The sequence below is a fragment of the Vanellus vanellus genome (assembly GCF_965231255.1).
Source record: "Vanellus vanellus genome assembly, chromosome: 3".
In the NCBI taxonomy this organism is placed as follows: domain Eukaryota; kingdom Metazoa; phylum Chordata; class Aves; order Charadriiformes; family Charadriidae; genus Vanellus; species Vanellus vanellus.
The window spans coordinates 126,188,928-126,208,819 of record NC_138907.1 but is presented as its reverse complement, the minus strand read 5'-3'; the positions used below and the strand labels follow the sequence as shown (position 1 = coordinate 126,208,819).

The window sequence follows — 19,892 nt, the reverse complement described above, 5'->3', positions numbered from 1 at the left end:
AGGTCCCTTCCAGTTCTAACAATTCTATGATTCTATGAGTTCTGACAGCAGAAGGTGCTGCTGGCAGGGGAAGCTTGTGCATTGTTCCCCTCCTCAGGGGAATATTTTGACTATGTGGATCAGTAGGATGTTCTCTGCAGGACAAAAAGGAGAAGCTGCTGGCAAACAGGATACTGTGTTTGATGGATCATTGATCTGATGAACCATGGCAAGTTCTAAACAGGGGATGCCGTCAACAATGCCTGCTTTCAGGCAGAAGTTGCTTGAACCCTCCTTTCTCCGAGTCCTCCCAAGTCTTCTCATTTCCAGAAGCAATCGTCACAAAGAACTTCCACAGCTCCAGAACCTTCTCCTCCTTTCTTCTACTGAGCTGTACTTCTAGCAAACAACGTTACTACTTTTTTTTCCCCCTTATTCCAGACACTTCTATCTTACACAGCCATAAACGGCATTAACTCCCCAAGCAATCTTGAAGAACAAAGGCTTTGAGATAAGATTAGCTTGCCGCGGAGATGTTTATAAGGCTTATGAATTTCACCCCTTGGCAGGCAGGTTGGGGATCGTTATGTAACAGCTTAGCCCCTTAGAGGGCACAAAATTATATATGAAGCGGGCGTATTATCCATTTCAGATACTACAAGCAGTACCCGAGTTTGAAAAGCACATGGGCGAGTTTGTGGAGGAGAAAAACATTAATGACGAGTGACTGCAAATATACGGAATGTGACGGTATCACGTCTGGTTCTGAAGGTCCTTCAGCTGTAGATCATGGAGGTCTGTGACAGTATTTTGGGGAAAGAGCTGCTGTTGGAGATGAGAAAACTGGACTAGGGTGATCTTTGCTTGATTTGCTGTGGTCGCTTTTGTGTTCTTTGTTCAGTTCACTGAGTGATGAGCAATACCTGCCTAACCACAGCGAGGAGCGGATGAGGACCTCACAGAGCTTTGCAAACTAATCCCTCTCTATAAAAATGCTGTTTTCCAAGGCCGTGTATTATAGGCAGAACATTGAGGCATAAGAAAACTAAGTGCAGTAATTACATTTGTTAAGTATGGGTCCTTTTTGTTGGCTGGACCCACTTGATTGTTATTCATACAATGGAGTCATTTTGGGGTGGTGTTGAGCTTATCAATTTCTGGTTTAAAAATTATTAGTGCTTGAGTCATGTTTACTCTCACTCTCAGCAGTACTTTCTGTGTTTGAAGGTCCTCCTGAAGGCAAACCAACCTCCTTTGACCTGGATTTCACATTTAAATATATCTTTTTGAAACTTTACCTGTCTTTTGTGAAATCTGCTGTATTTTCACAGAGTTTTGCAGATTATAGTCTTTCATCTTGTCTAATTTGTGCCCATAAACAGGCACAGTGGGGAAGGGGGGAGACAAAATACCTCCCAGCTTTTGCTTTTTCGTCTTCTTCCATGTAGAAAGGCAAATGTCTAACACTTTAGTTAGTCCTGAAGTCTTGCCATCAGTGTTCTGCCATTAATTACCACAGAGGATAGTTACCATGGTCTTTGAGGACTTTCTCTTTCTATCTTCATGACAGATCATGATTTTATTTTATTCTTTTTTAATATTCAAAAGCCTTTCTGTGATTTTAACTCCGATAAAAACCTGCTCTTGAACCTCCTTGGAGGTAGAAGAATCTTCCATCTGGATGCTGATCATCGCACAGTCTTATTCCCAAGTATAAAAATCCTGCAGAACTCACCATTTTGCCATCCCCTCTTCACCAGTTGTTTAATCGAAAGGTTTTCTTTGGCAAAATATGCTGGTTGATGGTCCTTCTCCTTACCCAGAGGGACCATCAACAGCAGCACTCATCCTGCTCAAGGAGCAACAGGTCACCCAATCCCCAAGAGAAGTTTCTTCACCATACCTGGACTTAGTCCTCCCTTTTTCACAGCCAGACAGCCTTCATGACATTCTTACCTCGCAGCCTGATGCGGAGGATGCTTTGCAATTAGAAATACTATTTTGGCCGATAAGGGAAGAGCAACTGACATCATCTACCTGGACTTGTGCAAAACATTTGACACTGTCCCACATGACATCCTTGTCTCTAAATTGGAGACACATGGATTTGATGGATGAACCACTTGGTTAATAAGGAACTGTCTGGATTGCTGCACTCAAAGAGTTGCGGTCAATGGCTCTACGTCCAAGTGGCAACAGTGACAAGTGGTGTTCCTCAGGGGTCAATACTGGGACCAGTGCTGTTTAACATCTTTCTTGCTGACATGGACAGTGGGATTGACTGTACCCTCAGCAAGCTTGCCGGTGACACCAAGCTGTGTGGAGCGGTTGATACGCTGGAGGGAAGGGATGCTGTCCAGAGGGACCTGGACAGGCTGGAGAGGTGTATCATGCCAACCTCAAGAAGTTCAACAAGGCCAAGTGCAATGTGCTGCACATTGGTTGGGACGATCCCAAGCACAAATCCAGGCTGGGTGGAGAATGGATGGAGAGCACCCCCAAGAAGGGGCTGTTGGTGGATGAGAAGCTCAACATGAGCTGGTAATGTGTGCTAGCAGCCCAGAAAGCCAACTCCATCCTATAAAAAGAAGTGTGGCCAGCAGGGCGAGAGAGGGGATTGTGCCCCTCTGCTCTGCTCTGAGGAGACCCCACCGGGAGTACTGCATCCAGCTTTGGAGTCCTCAGCCCCAGAACAACATGGACCTGTTGGAGCAGGTCCAGAGGAGGCTAGAAAGATGATCAGAGAGGTGGAGCACCTCTGCTGTGAGGACAGGCTGAGAGAGTTGGGGTTGTTCAGCCTGGAGAAGGCTCCGAGGAGACCTTATAGTGGCCTTCCAGTACTTAAAAGGGGGCTACATGAAAGCTGGGAGGGACTTTTTACAAGGCCATGTAGTGATAGGATAAGGGGGAATGGTTTCAAACTGAAAGAGGGGAGATTGAGATGAGGTATTAGGAAGAAATTATTTCCTGTGCTGGTGGTGAGCCCCTGGCGCAGGTTGCCCAGAGAAGCTGTGGCTGCCCCATCCCTGGAGGTGTTCAAGGCCAGGTTGGACGGGGCTTGGAGCAACCTGGGCTGGGGGGGAGGTGTCCCTGCCCATGGCAGGGGGGGTGGAACTGGATGATCTTTAAGGTCCATTCCAACCCAAACCATTCTATGATCCTGTGATTCAGGGATGGCTGCAAAGGGGCCACCATGGCTCCCCTCGCCTCAGACCTTCGTACCGGTGCACGTCATGACTTCTTCTTCACCAACCTGCCCCCGGCCGGCCCCACGCTGTCACCCCGCAGCGCACCCAGCGATGGCTGACCTCACGCCTTGCGGGGACCGCGCCTCTCTGCTCCCCCCCGGCCCCCTCTTGGCGCCACCGAGCCCAAGCCGCCTCACTCCACTTGCGCCCCTCGGAGCCCTGCCCTGCGGCAGGCCCACCCGCCTCAACGGGCATGACATCACGCCTGCGTGGCGTCGCGCTGACGTCACATCCCCCCCTTCTTGCCCCCTCCCAACCAATCTCCTGCCTGGCAGGCGGTGACGTCAGGCTGCAGCCCCGCCTGCCCCCAACCGCCCCGTGGGCCTGAGGGGGCGCGGCGCCGGCAGAGCGGCAGCCGGAGGCGGCGGCGGGGAGCGGCGGCGGCGGGTCGGCGGCTCGGCGGGGCCCGGGGGTGAGCGCGGGGCCCGGGGGTGAGCGCGGGGCCGTTCCGCTTCACGGCCCGTGACCGAATGAATGAGGTGGGGGAGGGAGGGGGGCGGGTGCTGCTGCGTAACGGCCGTAACGGCCGCTCGCCTGAGGGGCGGCGGGTGGCGCTCCCCGCCCGGCATCGCCTCGGCGCCGGGGAGGGAGACGGGTGTCCTCCCCCTCTCCCCCCCCCCTCCGCCTCCCCGGGGGGTCCGGGGGGGGAGCGGCGCTTTGGTCGGCAAACCCTTCTCCTCTTCAGGCCTCTTCTTGGCCCTTTTCCTCTTCGAGCCCATTCTTGGCCCTTTTCATGCCCTTTCTTGGCCCTTTTCATGCCCTTTCTTGGCCCTTTTCATGCCCTTTCTTGGCCCTTTTCATGCCCTTTCTTGGCCCTTTTCATAGGCCCGTTCTTGGCCCTTTTCTTACAAGCCTGCTTTTGGCCCTTTTTGAGCCCATTCATGGCCTTTTTCTTCTTACAAGCCCATTCTTGGCCCTTTTCGTTCTCACCAGAGACCTGGCATGGGTTTACAGGTTTTCTTCACTAACCTAACTCACACCAGCCTCTTTGCTTCATCTGGGGAGGCCCGGTGTAAAGTAGATCTTTCCTTACCGGCTTCAAGAGCGTCATGCTGTTCAGTAGCTGCTGTAATCTATTTTTTTTTTGGTTGTGTGTCTCAGGCTGACGTTGCTTCTTGGCGGGCTTTGCGAGGGGTTACGGCAGCATCCCGTGGTCTTGCGTCACCTCTGAAAAACGAGCTGCAGAGGTTGTGCGTGTGTGTCAAGGTTATTTTAACTGAGGTTAGCCAACAGCTGCCTGGCAGAGAGAACAGCACAAGCCCAACCACCCCTCTGCCCTGTCCTGGTACATCCACCATGCCAGGGGACACAGGGAGGGATGCAAGGTTCCCTTACCCCACCTTGGGGCTCTCCAAACCAGAAGAAATCACAGCGGGGGATGTGTGATGGCTTTGGTGTTTCCACCTATCTGAGCTGCATTAAGTGTTGGTTGAGCTGGGAATATCCCCTAGTTATTGCAACGTGAACGCTCCTAAATACGGTGATCCGATGGACTTTCCAGTTGGCAGCACGTGGGCACCAGGGAGTAAGGCTTTCCCATGGGATGGGCAAGGTGGCATGTGCTTCATCTTCTGGATGTCCAAGGTGGACTGTATCTTTCCACTTGAGCTCTTCTTGATACAGTTGGGGAAAAGTAGAGGAGCTTTGCAGTGCGTAAGCCCTTCGTCGGGTCTGAAGGAGAAACTGCGTGTTTCTGGAGACAAACGTGAGTTGAGAATGATAGCTTGGAGTTTAGTGCGTTGGTGTGGTCCATGTGCCCGAGGCTGCTGGCTGTTTTGAAAGTACTAGTGGTTGGGAATCTGCGAGATCCTGTGCCCTAGGGAGTACCTTCACTTTCTTTGGAAGAAGCAAGTTTTGGATTTCTTTGGTTAGCTCTGTGGAGGAGCATCCTGAGGCATCTCAGCACCGGTGCAGACCCCAGAAATGCTGTTGGGGCATTTGGACTTTGGTGCTGATCTCTCTCCTCTCGCTTGCCCGTTTTCTTTGAAGCTTACTGTTGTGGGATTTTCCAGACCAAACCCATGAGTTTCTTATCTTTCTTATCACTGTAATGTTCTATTAATAGCTAATACATAAGAAACGACTATGTTCTATAAACATGTTTTTGTCTTTTATATGAGCAACAGGTGCTTGCTGCTTATATAACACTTTGGAAATCTTTCAAGAGCAGCTGGCAGTTAATTTGCTAAATGTCATTTTATGAACCTCTTTTCTTCCCCCCCCCCCCTTCTTTTCCTCTCCCTGTGCTTTAATCTTCTTATAAAACTCAGAAATTTCCTGCTATCCAAGGGAGATTATTGCTTTACATGTGAACATGTGTTTGCTTTATACTAATCCTTCGCACTGCAACCAATTAGTTTAAAACCTGTCCTTCAGAGGTGACCCTAGGTTGTATGGTTCTGTTAGTAAAAGGAGCTGGTTGCATAGCTTCGGAGTCCTCTGCCTATCACAAAGTTACAGACATTTCAAAATCAGGCAAATGTGAACGAAGTGATATCCCTGGCTGCTGCTGCTCTCACGCACATGCTTTTTTTTTTTTTTTTTTTTAAGGTGTGGGACAACTCCTACTTTCTGTCAGGTTTTGATTGGCTTTCAGAAGAGGCAGTGTCCTATAAATTGCCATCCCACTCGGCTTCTGCTCTATCACCAGCTGAGGGACAGGTGAGTACAGAAGAGGAAAAATTCCAGTGTGTATTGCTTAATCATTGAAATTAGCGTTGGTTGTTCATTTACATTAGTTGGGTGGGGGAAATAACTTCCATATTTCAGGATAAAACTTCATTTTACTTGATCTAGAAAACAAAAGAGCTGGTTTCTAATATCAGTTTGGAACGAGGAGTAAAACCAGTGACTGAGGAACTAATCAGAATGTAATACAGGAGGGGGGGTTTGAAAATATATATATATACCTTTTTATTTTTCTCTCTAGTTCCTTATGGTGCAGCAGTATTCCTCTTTGGGATAGTAAGAAAGAGAAACTTATAAAAAAAATAATTTTTTTTTTTACATTGGTTAAATGAATACTTCTTGTGTTCAGAGCTGTTAATAACTTGTTGAAGTTATTTAAAATGGGAAAGTCTGATCTAGCAAAATAGGCTATTTGTCTAAGTTGCTAAGTTAGTCACTGTGTTGAGGCTACCTTTATCTCATGGTTGGTTTGGGGAAGTGTTTTTAAGGGGTGGGGGGTAATTTCTTTATATATCTGTGCACTTGCTGACAACTTTTAGAACTTAATAGCTAGTTACACCATTGTTTCCGCCCTTTGTATTTGAAACAAAAATAAATGCATGTCATAGGTGGGATATTTGCATGCAGCTGCGCTGCTTGGTGAGCCAGGGGTTTTTCAGTGTTTGGTATGAAATGTGTTTACTGTTCTTTTGAGTCAGCCTAGACTTGCAAGTAAATTCTCAGTTTAAGGCTCTGTGGTTTCACTGCCGGTGTGTTTGGAGAAACCGGTCCGGTAGGTGGGAAACCAATCCGATCCTAGCGAGGCATTTTTAGTAGCAACTAACTTTAGTTTGTACTTTGTTTATAGAGCTCAAAATGCCTTTTCAGGTACTTTAAGGGGAAATTTTCTGTCACAGAGACCAGTGAGTCTCTCTTAGTATACTATAAGGGTTGTTTATTATCCCATTATGAAACAAGAAGGGATTTTAATGTCTCTTTAAAGGGCTCATGCTGCCCTTTAACATTCTTACTTTCCCAGGGAGAAACATACCTTGTGAGATTGAATCATCTGGATATGTCTGCCTGCTGCCTTCTTTCCCTCCACACCTAACTATTTTTGCACCTATTGGTCGACAGGGACTGAGTCTCAAAAATAACAAGAACATGTCTGTTTTGTGAAGGTGGGCTTGCAGGGGAAATCTCATTAGTGCCTTGGCTGAGTGTTGCAGAATGGTTGTGGCTGGAGGGGACCTCTGGAGGTCATCTGGTCCCACCACCCCTGGTCAAGCATGGCCACCCAGAGCCAGTTGCCCAGGACCATGTCCAGATGGCTTTTGAATATCTCCAAGGATGGAGACTCCACAACCTCCCTGGGCAACCTGTGCCACTGCTTGGTCACCCTCTCAGTAAAAAAGTGTTTCCTGATGTTCAGAGGAAACCTCCTGTGTTTCAGTGCGTGCCCACAACCTCTGGTCCTGGCACTGGGCACCACTGAAAAGAGCCTGGCTCTGTCTGTCCTCTTTGCAGCCTTCCTTCAGGTATTTGTGTACATTGATAACATCCCCCCAGAGCCTCCTCTTCTCCAGGCTGAACATTGCCAGCTCTCTCAGCCTTTCCTTATAGGAGAGGTGCTCCGGTCCCTTCATCATCTTCGTGGCCTGTCAGCAATATAAGCTGAATTGTACTAATTGATGCTAGAGAAGCAAGATAGGAGAAAGATGTCATAACCTCTTAGATAGCAATTAGTTACCTCTGAAATTGAGTCCTCAGGAAATAGGGCTTCTTCATTTTCAGTGCTCAAGGAATAGCTTGTTTGTTCTAGTTTTGTAGGTGGAGTTAGGTGTGGGTATTATAGGGTGGGTATAGAACAAGGAATTGCAAGGGACTTGTGCAAAGCCTAGAGGAGATAGCGATTGCTTCTGTAGCACCGTGACGGGAGAGATACAGCTTGAATAGATCAAGCCTACGATCAGGGAGACTGATCCCTCTAATGGGATTGTGGCTATGAAGTGCAGCAGAGGCTTGACTAATTCATCAGGATACTAACTGACCGTGCTTCTCAAGGCAATAAACAAGTGAGCAACAAGTCTAAGGGGCGGGTGGGGGTGGGAAGATGCATCTCAAAATAAGGCTCTTTGATGCAAATGAGGCCAATGTGCTTTTTAATAAAGCACTTTTTTTCGGGGGGGGGGGGGGGGGTATCATATTAAGCATGTGATAGGTAGTTTAGCAAGTCTTCTGTATTTAAATAGCAGGACTCCCTAAAGTATCAGAAAATTCTCAACCTTGTGTGTTGCTGTAGGTGAAAGAAACACCCACATTAATTACTTGTTTGCTTTTTTATGCGTACTGGAATTGGTAGTGCTGGAATTATCTGCAGCAATTAGCTGATGTAATTTCTTCTTGTGGCCTTCCTTCTCCCTGAGTCTCCTTTTTATAATATATGCCACAAGAACACATATGAGAAAGGAATTGAGGGCGTAATCTCAAGTAACCTAGTTTTAAACATATTTTTATCTGGGAACTTACTCATTCTGCTACTTTAGAAGTGAGGGTTAAACGTTGTTTGAAGGGGGATAAGGAAGAATTTAAGTGACTGCACTTTAAGAATTGTATCTGAAAGAAGTAAACTGGAACCTCAGAAAAGACCAGTTGTGGATGCATGTGCAACTTATTTGGGGTACATTCCTCTCCATTTCCTTCCCTAATATGAAAGATTTGGAGAGAAAGGAAACCAGACTTCCATGTAGCTCAGGGTAACTTAGGGATATTTTTGCAAAGTGTTATTATGAGCGAATCATGTCTGGAGTTTTTTTTTGTGAAGTAACTAGGACATTTCAATGAGTCCTGGGTAAATACTGCTTTTCCTTTGTTTGCCTTCGGGGTACTGTCCATCATGTGAATTAAGTTTGAGCAAAGCAGTGCTCTTTAAAGAGATTTACTCCTGCCTCTATTGGCTTAGCTGTATCTTGCTGATGCAATACTAAGAAGGGTTGCTTATTCATGGCAGTCTCAAAACTTTCACTCAGAAGTACCCACAGTGGAGCTGTGTAATCATAAGCAGCTGAACTTGTTGAGTTCTGTATCTGTTGTCTTTTGTGCTTGAAATAGTGGTTTCTAGTGACTGTTTTAAAAAGGCTTAAACTTGAACTAGATTCTCGCTGTTCATTATACTGAACTCTGTGCTGGGGCTGTGGATGTTTTCTTGAGCTCACTCTGGTGAATACATTACCTCTATTCATGTTACTTCACAGGCTGCTTCTCGTAGACGTGGCTTTCAGTTGGCACATCAGCTAGGACTTGGATTGCACCACACTTCTCTGAAACCCTTCCGAGTTTTCTCAGGGAGTGTTTAAAATGTTTAATAAGGTTGAGTCATTTGCGACTAATCCTTTCTCTTGTTCTCGCAGCATATTTGAAAGAGGAAGATGCCAATTGTCAAAAGTGTGAGCAGAGCTGTCAGCCAGCTGCTACAGAGCTCTGGTTGTGGATGTGGGATTTCCATTGTGCCTGTTCGATGCATTGGAGTCTCACCCCGCCAGGTGGCCTCCGATGCCAGCTTTCACTCGGTTTCTTTTTCTGAGTCTGATCATCCTCGGGTGCTAATTACAGGTCAGCATTCTTGTCATAACTGTATTCCTGCTCCGGCTTCTCAGTTGAGTCCCCCACTCCCCTCTTTCCTCCCTGGTGAGCTGAATACTGGTAGCAAAAATATTGAATATCTTCTAGAATTGTGATGATCTTTCCCGTATGGCAATAAGATTGGAATCCCATGTGAACCTTCCTACTATTTTTATTCCAGAAATCTGCTAAAACCAGCTCATTGGATTTTCCTTAAGAAAAATACAAAAGCTTTCTGACTCACTGAGAAAAATAGTAGTTTCTGATGTGATACATATAATAATGGAAGTCTGTATTTTAATATTGCTTTTACTCTGATTTGTCTCATGTGTTGCCTTTTAGGTGGTCTTGGCCAGCTTGGAGTGGGACTTGCTAAGCTTCTGAGGTATGTCATGATTCATTGCCTTGCTATTAGTGAGGTATTCAAGCTTTAGCCGTAACTTTTAGAAGCAGTAATTTTCACAAAAATTTTTTTAGAAGAATCCTAGTGACAATTGCAGATTCTTTTTTTGCCTCCTGGTCTTCTTATTTTATTTTTTACTACCGTACTTGGTTTAGGTTCACTGACGTCCTTTCTGTGTGTACATTGGACACGATTCCCAAAATAACATAATTTTGTCTGAGAGAGTAGCCGCTCAGTTCAGTTTGCTTCCAGTGAAATGGAAGTATTCAGAATTTGAATCGTCAGAGGGTGGTCAGTTTTCCTCTTCTCTTTTTTGGTGTAGTTAAATAAGGCTGGATTTGAGTGCTCAATAGGGAGACAAAGGCTGTGATTTTATGCAGGCACTACAGAAGAGGAAAAAAAGTGCTAACATCCACTTGAGAAAATACATAGTTCTTTCCTAACTACCCAGTTGTTGGGCTTCACAACTGCTGACTTTTAGTTTTCTGAGAGTTTCGGTTAAGTTTTGGTGCCCTATTTAGTAAAGTGCAAACATAAATAAAGATTAGGATACCAGATCTTGAAGTTTTTATGATTTGGTGAAAGATGAACTGATGGAGCAAAAAGAGTAAATTGAAAATACATTTCTTCTGGCTCTTTCTGTTCCCCCATACACAGTAAAATACAGTTACCTTATTTTTTCATGGTATCTTTTCAAGAAATGTAAAGTGCTCTGAGAGCTCTCCCCTGGTCCATATTGTTGTCTGCATCCACGCCTACTCAGTATCATTTGCACATAGACAGTGTTTGTTGCAGAAGATTTGGACTATGACCAAAAGTGAGCAGACTCACTGCATTCAACACTGTGTTGCAGTTTGAGTGTTTTCTACCATTTCTATGATATATTTGAAAATCATCCAAACAACAGAAGGTTGGAATGTACTCCAGTGCCATCAGACTTGCTCTCTGTGACAGCTTTGTGCTGATTAGAAAAGCACAAGGTAGAGATTACCCAGTTGTATTTACTTTGATGTAAAAGTAGCTGTAGTTACAGCAAGACCAGTGGCTTTTTGTTGTGAGCAGCGGAGTAGATTATCTCTGGGTAAAATTTTCAGGAAGAGGAGGGTAGGAAGGTTGGTCATTGCAGTGTATTTTCACTTCCAAAAAAAAATTCTCTATTCTTAAGTAGTCTTTCACTGCTACTAGAAGTAGTTTAATAATTCTCTAAGACGCTATATTGACTTTTAAGGGACCAGTGTTGTTTTTTTTAGTGCACTAACTGATTTCATTGCAGAAATCATTGTTGTTCTGATATAGCTTCTGCTAAACAACACAGCAGCTTAGCAACTTAATGATCTTGAAGACTGTGGACTCACTGTATTATGTGGGTATTTTTGTACAGGAAACGCTTTGGAAAGAACAATGTGATCTTGTCTGACATTAGAAAGCCTGCAGATAATGTTTTTTATAGTGGTAAGTGGCTGGGGGAGCATATGGAAAAAAAAAATAATCTTGACTTTACCTCTGATGTTGATAGACTAATTACCAAAATCTAAATGATACGTGGATTAAACTGAACAAGTTGCTGTTCGAAACTTCTGGATAATATCTTCCTGCTCTGAAATCTTGCCAAGACATTGATTTCTTCTGTTTCCAAATATTTTTCTTTGCGTTTTTCACTGTCTCTTTGCCACCTTGTTGACCAGAATAACTGCTTGAGTCAAGTTGAGCTTGGCTGTTGGGCTCCTGCTGTAAAAAAGATGCATTTATACATTTTGAGTGAACAAGTTCGAAATTAAATTTTTGCTGTTTTTCTGCACTCAGGCATTTTTTCTGATAAGATGGATGTAGAATAGGTTTTTTGAATTCTTTTATTTTCATTAGAAACTTGCATAAGTTTTTCTTCATCATTACTGTTTAATGATGTATTTAGAGATTTCAGTAGCGTACACTAGATATTCCCCGTTTTCATGCTGTATGGTATGATCAAAAAGCAGCAATTTGAGTTTCATGTAAAGAAAAATTCTACATCTATTCTTCTTGGCATTCAATTTCCTACTGGTTCCATTTCTTCTAGGTCCTTTTATCTATGCGGACATCTTGGACTACAAGAATTTACGTGAAATAGTGGTGAATAATCGGATAACTTGGCTGTTCCATTACAGTGCTTTGCTCAGTGCTGTTGGAGAAGCAAATGTCCCTTTGGCCAGAGCTGTAAATATTACCGGTATGTGACAAGTGTTTCAAGTTCATGACTCCTACAGAAGCTTGAGAAAGTGCAGTGCATGTTCTGATAAATCCTGATGTTTATTCCAGGTTTACACAATGTTCTGGATATTGCAGCTGAGCATAATTTGAGACTCTTTGTTCCAAGTACTATTGGAGCCTTTGGACCCACCTCTCCTCGAGATCCAACTCCGGATCTCTGCATTCAGAGACCAAGGACAATCTATGGAGTCTCCAAGGTTCATGCTGAGCTCATGGGAGAAGTGAGAATTCTTTATTTTATTTATTTCATGAAAGTTCTGGGAGAACTTCATTGCTTTTATAAGATTCCTCAGTGCAGTGTTCTTTTCCCCATTCTTCCCTTCCTTCAGGCTGTAGTACTCAACAGTAGCCTGCGGGAGCTCTTAAGGACAAATATCAGAATGGTTTGGGTTGGAAGGGACCTTAAAGATCATCTAGTCCACCCCTCATCCCCCCCCTCCCCACCCCCCACCCCCCCCCCCCGCTCCGTGATGAGCAGGGACACCTTCCACTAGATCAGGTTACTCAACCAGGTTATCAGGTTACTCAACCAGGTTATCGGGTTATCTTTTGAGTTTTTTTGGAAAAAGTACAAAGAGTAGGAAGCTGGCAGACATCTAACTTTCAATATCATTTCTTTCGCTGCTTCATTTGACTTTGGCCCCTCTGCTTTGTCTGCCAATATGAACAGCATTGCATAAATAATGGTGTACAAAGCCTTGCGGAACGTGCTAGACAATGATGACTTTTGGTCCCTGCTCCTGCCCCATTCCTTCCAAAAAAAGACTGAAATCAAAGCCGTGGGAGTCTGTACATGCACAACTTCTCTTTTGGCTGTGTAGTTTTTTTAGAAACATAACATTGATATTTTTACATACAGTTTCCTTACACTTGAAATTTATGAAGGACAGTGGCAGGTCTGAAGACTTTATTAACCTGAAATGTTTCTCAAACTTAGGAATTTTCAGTTTCTGAACACTAGATCTAGACCCTATGTTAGAAGCCAATCCATATCTATTGGTGCGGAAGAAAACTAGAAGAGGGCAAGCAGAGAGCTCAGCTGCCTGGCAGGGACTGGAGGCTGTTCAGTAGTTCCTTTTCTTTCACCCCTGTGAGGGGATAGTTACAGAATGGAGGTTTGTCCTGTGAAATCAGTGTGGCCTAGTCTTGATGCGTAAAACTATGTTTCTCTCCTCCCTCCGTAGTACTACCATTACCGGTACGGCCTAGACTTCCGCTGCCTGAGGTATCCAGGAATTATATCCGCTGACTCTCAGCCTGGTGGGGGAACAACTGGTAAGTGATTTGTGTGTATTTCTCAGTATAGCAGGGAAGAACAGCAAAAACATAAGCCAATACAGTCATTTTAAATTTCTACAGACACATTAAATCTGCATAGAGCATCAGTGTAGAGATGTTGTTTCAACAATGTTACACCAATACTTTTGCCCACTCCAGTCTAGGGCATCATTTTGCAGCCTTTATGTTTAAATGGTACCTGAGACATTTTGGGATTAATTACGGTCATTGAGACCATTTCCTTTAAAAATATCTTAAACTCTGCTATCTTGCTGCAAAGTGCAAATGCTAGAATAGCATCAGGATACTTCAGAATGACTTAGCCTCCTGTTGTACAATGTAAATAGTACGCAGTTCTGCTGCTAGACTTTAGACAGGAGACATTGGGGGTGGCCTGAGGATTGTTGACTGTCATGAAGTGAACAAAAGATTGAGGTAGATGAGTACACACATACATTGTTCTTTTCTACAGATTATGCTGTCCAGATTTTCCATGATGCCATAAAGACCGGCAAATTTCAGTGCAACCTAAAGCCAGACACTCGTCTCCCTATGATGTATATTGATGACTGTCTGAAAGCAACTCTAGAGGTCATGGAGGCCCCCACAGAGGCACTGAGCATGAGGACATACAACATCAGTGCCATGAGCTTCACTCCTGAAGAGCTGGCACAAGAGGTGCAGAAGCATGTTCCTGAACTCGAGGTGACCTACAATGTGGATAAAGTCAGGCAGGCCATAGGTTAGTATCAGCTGCTTTGGCAGTGGGTAAAAAAAACAAACCACTGGATTGCTGTATATAAGGGTAAAACAGAGTTTCTTTTCTTTTTAGGCACTTGTAAATTGCTCCTGTACAGTTCAAGTCTTATGATTCAAAATTCAGCTTTAGTACTTCAAATGGCCAGCGATGATACATCTTAAAAGTTTACAGAAGTTTTTCTTAAACCTCATGCTCCGTGTTTCTTCTTTCTTTTCACTGCAGCTGACAGCTGGCCGATGAACTTTGATGACAGGAACGCCCGGAGGGATTGGGGTTGGAAGCATGATTATGATCTCCCCGAGTTGGTGACTACGATGTTTAGCTTCCTTGGGTCTGACTCCAGGATTGCTCAAGCTAACTGAAATACTTTCTAAGATGTTTCCAGATTTCCACAGAGGACCAGGAAGAAATGGCTAAATTAGGTTATAATTTTCTGAGTCTTAGAGCATGTCAATTATTAATTTTCTTAAGTAGCAATAGATTTGGGCAGAAGCATACTGTAGCTGGAATGTACTGTTAGATAAATAACATCATTTGGTACTGTCTCCAAGCACAGCACTGATGACAAACACAAAATTCTTGAACTTTCACACTTAAGCAACTAGAGAAAAACAAACAAACAAAAAAACCAAAACCCCAAAACAAAGGCACTTACTCCTGGCTGATGACTCTCCAATCATTCCTGCTGCCTGCCTCTTCTTTGGCAAATGACATGGGGCAGTATTGTCAAACCTGGTGTTCCGGGCATATCCCGTAAAGTTAATGTTAGGTTTTTCATATTCCTGGTGGAGGATGTTAGGTTGTAGTAAGATATGATCCTTTCTACTCTTTGCTTACAAAAGAGAGATCAGAAGGGCTACTTCATGCTTCCAAATTGCAGGGGTCGTTGCAATTCTAGTTTGAAATCAAACTTTGGTCGATAGTTCCTATTTATATATATATATAGTGCTGTATAAGCATACACTTTTCTATACATAGGGCATACAAAGTAGCATTATTCTTATAATGCTTATAAATGTGAAGGGGAATAGGACTTGAATTCTCATTATGCTTTAAAAAAAACCAGGGTTTACAAGCTAAGCTTTGTCCTGTTCTTTGAAAGTGCTGCTGCCTTCAGTTTAACCTTGGAGGTAGATCTGAAATCCGAAGAGCTGTTACGCGTATGTGAGTCTGGGGTGTATTTCGAGAAAGCGATGCCCAGGTATGGGTTTATTGTTAATTAGCACTACTTCTGGTTATCCCGGTTGCTGTGCTAGCGTGACGACGTACTGCCTGGAGCGAGTTTTAAAGGTGGGCTGATGATGGAGCCTTATGGTAGAGTCAAGTCAGCCTTTGAAATCTGTTCATGTTCACTGCATTTCCCATGTGTACTGTAAGTGTATTTGTAGATGCTATTTATGCATAACTGTCATACGCTTTTGTTCTTTAGAGAGGGATCCAGAAGCTGAAACCGTCATCTAGCTACAGTTAAGCTGTTCTGCTCGTTGAGTTTCATGCAGAGGAGATTCTGGGATTAACAAGGGAGTCTTAGTAGATGCATGCAAGGAAGATATGTCTGTTTGAGAGCTACTTAGGAGACTTTGAGAAATGGCAAACTGGAGAGACAGGAAAGCCATTTTAGGTAAAACATCAGTTTCTGTGGATGTGAATCTGAGCCATCGGCTACTGTAGCTATAGCATGCCTTGAGAAACAGCATCTGGGAACTTGGAGTTTATTTTGTTTTTTTCAAAGAAAAAATATCTTTCATTTTCAAAATGACTGGAAATTCCCTATATCAAGCTCTCCATCTTTTTTTGTCTTGTATACTCCAATAGCACGTGTAGGTAAACAAGTTCAAGTATTTTTTTTGCCTACAACTTGTTTGCTATGTTTTCTGTGACAATGCTTTGGTACTTGCGAGTCTGTTACGCTCTCTGTAACCCTGCGGTGTTTCCTCAGTAAGCGGATAACTGACATGACCTGATTTCCATCACTTTGTGAAGGAGTCGACATGCTGCAGGGAATATGTTTTCTCACGAAAGTAACCTTCAAATGAAGATTCTGTGGTGAAACCCAGTTATTTTAAACATTTGTTAAACTTGTATCTCTTGGTTTTGTATGTATCTTATTGTTTCATCTGTTGGCAAAGTATGCGTTTCCCAGGTATTTAAAGTTAAAAAGCCTTTAAGGTTATGACCTGTTGTTGAAACTTTTTTTTTATATATTGTTTATGTTTCTGAAAAGACAAGTTTTTAAAGTTTGGCCGCTGTTGTAACTATCACATTGTTCAAGTGTAATGTTTGGCCCAATGGGCCAGCGAAATTGGTCCTCCATTTGTACCCTCCAAGGACAGACTGGCTCAGGTTTTGTTCTCTGCCCTCCCAAAACAGGATTGTCTCCTCATAAACTGTTACACTGAGCCGTCAGGTGTGAAGGGCTTTCAGATGACCTGAAGTGTCTTGTCCGTTCCAGTCTCTTATAATTCAGACCCTGGGGACTCCTCATTGCCTCCGTTCCGTGAGATGTGTAAAATAAAGAGTTGTTGACGGGTCTCACTCCATTTCTTCACTCAGTGTCATGGGATCTACTCCCTTCACCCTTGTTCAAAGTTCCAGTTAACACAGTGAGGAGCCAGATTGTTCTTTTGTCTGAAACGCACTGTACGTGGTTGTGACACTGCACAGAAGCTCTGGGTAAGGTGTTGAAGTGAAGGTGAAATTCAAACCTATGGCGCTTTGAACAATGTTGGGGTGGTTTTTTTTTGTGTTCTGTTCTGCCAAAAAATGCTGACTTCACTTAGGAAACTTGTGTTTTGCAAAATCTGAAATACATCACATTGCAACAGAGAGCGGTTTGGAGGTAACAGGGTGGTGATAGGGAATGCGATTAGAGATGTCTACGTGGTCTGAGTCCTGTTTGGAATTCTGGTTTTCAACCTGTGACCAATGATGTGTGTATTTCTTTTCCATATCTTCCCCATTAATTTCTGTTGTAACTATGTTACAGTATTTTCTGTATCAAACCAACTTGATGTGGTACGAAATGTCTAACTTTTGCTACCAGTTTGAAGTTTGACTTCTGGGCAGAGACTTCTCTCGTGACATTTGAGCATTGTAGGTGTTAAATTACCTATTCAGGAAAAAAAAAAAACCAAAACAAAAAAAAACAAACAAAACCAAAAACCAAAACAACTTGTTAAGAATATTTTTTCAAATATTGTAAGTTGTGGATGATGCCTACTTTAATAAAATCCTATGCAGACATATCCTTGTTTTGTCAGCTTTGTTTAGAGCACGGAAGAGCAGTGATGAAGGATGCTGGTTAGTGCTGAAGCCTGATGCATGATTTAAGGCACAGAGAAAGATACAGACACCCCCGTCCCCGGTGTGTGTGGTGACTCTCAAACATCTGTATGTATATGTAACTTTCTGCTGATTATTCCCGTTCCTCTGTGTCGCGGAGAGTCGCTCCCAAGCAGATACAGCAGTTTTAATCTTCAGTGAGCCACTGGGCAGGTGTATGGGCTGTGCTTGTAGATGGCAGCAGCCCAAAAAGCGCTGGGTGTCAAATATTCCCCGGTCACTTCTAGGTTTCTCAGCCCTCTCTCGTGTTGAGAAGCCGGTCGGTCTGTCTTCAGCCACGGTTCTGTCTCTTATTTCCATCCGCGCGGCTTTGAAAGGGCAAGAAAAGAGCAAAATGGTGTTCTGAGGGAGGAGCTTTAAAAAAAAAAAAAAAACCAAACAAAAAAAAAACCCCAAAACCAACCACCACGTGCCAAGAATTTGAGACTGTAGGGTCCTCATTTCTGCTGCTGTGCTGCAGGTCTTGACTCCGGGTGTTGCACAACCAGTGAAGTTGGTCATCGGGAGAAGTTTGTGCAGACATGAGTGAGAATGAGTGTGTTCCTAATAATTTAACCACGGACCCGCCCTGCCTTGTTTATCTGTGAAGAAACACTCCCTTTAAACAAGGCCTTTCCCTCCTCCTACACCTCAACTTTCTAATGATGGGAACTTCTTGTGGAGGAAGCATTCCATGTGACTGCGATGTAATCGATGACTAACCCAGGCATTATGTTTCTTGCAGAGCAGGTGAGGCTGTTACAGCACCAGCCTCTTTCCAGCAACTTCACTTTGATAATTAGCTTGACTCCTGTTAACGCACGCTCAGTCTGGCTTCTTGAAGTGCTATAGGTGATGGTGCTTCACCCAAAGCTGCTGTAGCTGAGGAGAGGATTGCCATTACCCTTCAGGTCCTCCCGGCCCTGCAAAAACAACTATTCCATTTTTCTCCCTTTCCCTCCACCCTGTTCTTCAGAGATTTAAGAATATTTGACCCTATAGAATCCTATTCGTGCAGCAAAACCAAAAGCCTCCTGAACTTTTTGCTTTTAGTTCTCAGATGTACTTTCTCCTCCTTCCTGGTTTGCCTTGGAGTGAGGGACTGGCTTTGTCCTCACTTCGCTGTTCCCGTGTAAGAGGGAATGCACAGAGCTGAAGCAATGCTGACACCGCGCTTAGTGGTAGGCTAAAAAGCTTTAAAGGAAGGAGCTCTGCTCCTTCTCAAGGCGTGAGCGCCGATGGCGGGTGCCTGTTCAGCTTCCCCTGGGTTTTGAGGTCGGTACCGAACTGTGTCCCTCTGGCGATGCGCCGTTAATTCCCAGACTGCTGATTTTGAACCAGGGCCTGGGGGAAAGGGTCTTGCTGTCCTCCCGGAAATCACCGCCAGAGCCTAGGATGAAAATACAAATCCTGCCTGCGTCGGGGTCCTGTTGCAATGATCAGTTCATAAGACGTTAAACTTAATCCCTCTGTTTCAGCCCATACAGCAGCTATGTTCTGCTCTTGGCCGCTTAAGACATCAGAGAGAGGTGCAGATGAGGAAGAACCTTCTTCCCTCAGTGGAACGGCGTGAGGGCTGCGGGTGATTAACCTCCGTGCTTTTGGAAAACCCCTCCTTTTGCTCCTCGGGAGGGTGTCAAGGCTCTAATGTACCGTTTGTCAGGAGCATTGCGTGCCTCCAGGAAAGAGAAGTCATGCCCGGGGAGGTGGCGAGAGGTCAGCCAGAGGGCAGGAGCATGGCTCGGGGGGCTGGGATGCCCGCCTCGCAGCACCCCCCCTCATGACACCCCATGTTTTGGGCAGGGTTGGGGGCTTTCCTGACACCCTCGAGGCAAGTTGTTTCTATTTTAGGGGAACATTAGCTGGCATTGCAAAACCTTTGCCCTTCTCCTTGGAGGCTTGGAGCAGACGAGTGCTCTTCAGGCTATTTTTGGTTTCATACCATAATTGTATGTGATCCTAAATTCGCCGCAGGTCTGAGTGCCTGTGGCACGCTGGGGCTGAGGCGGGGGGGGGGTGGGCTCGCGTATACCCACTGGGTAGCAATGTCACAAGAACTGTTCCTGTCCTTCCTGGGTGCTTCATTTACACCGGACAGGGATGGCTGTGATGATGCACGCAGGAGTACTGTGTCCAGCTTTGGAGTCCTCAGCACGAGAGGGATGTGGACATGGTGGAGAGGAGCTAGAGGAGGCCCCAGAGATGCTGGGAGGGCTGGAGACCCTCTGCTGGGAGGACAGGCTGGGAGAGATGGGGGGGGGGTCAGCCTGGAGAAGAGAAGGCTCTGGGGAGACCTTAGAGCCCTTTCCAGTGCCTAAAGGGGCTCCAGGAGAGCTGGGGAGAGACTCTTGATCAGGGAGTGAACTGA

General features: G+C 44.7%; 1 protein-coding gene across 3 annotated transcripts; it reads left to right on the top strand.

Annotated features, from left to right (window-relative positions):
- Nucleotides 1-3,646: 3,646 nt before the first annotated feature.
- LOC309670330 (L-threonine 3-dehydrogenase, mitochondrial) lies at nucleotides 3,647-17,446 on the top strand. Of its 3 annotated transcripts, XR_014268997.1 has the most exons (11): nucleotides 3,647-3,658; nucleotides 5,778-5,888; nucleotides 9,305-9,506; nucleotides 9,858-9,900; nucleotides 11,300-11,370; nucleotides 11,975-12,124; nucleotides 12,214-12,386; nucleotides 13,350-13,440; nucleotides 13,916-14,185; nucleotides 14,426-14,625; nucleotides 15,633-17,446. XR_014268997.1 is itself a non-coding variant. In XM_082481223.1 (10 exons), exons 3-10 carry the CDS (start codon nucleotides 9,323-9,325, stop codon nucleotides 14,563-14,565), a joined length of 1,122 nt encoding a protein of 373 aa, XP_082337349.1. In that variant the 5' UTR covers nucleotides 3,647-3,658; nucleotides 5,778-5,888; nucleotides 9,305-9,322; the 3' UTR covers nucleotides 14,566-17,446. The 3 variants fall into 3 exon arrangements, 2 of the variants coding, with proteins under 2 accessions (XP_082337349.1, XP_082337350.1); XM_082481223.1 differs by having other exon boundaries at nucleotides 14,426-17,446; XM_082481224.1 differs by lacking the exon at nucleotides 3,647-3,658 and adding an exon at nucleotides 4,913-4,932 and having other exon boundaries at nucleotides 14,426-17,446.
- Nucleotides 17,447-19,892: the final 2,446 nt, after the last annotated feature.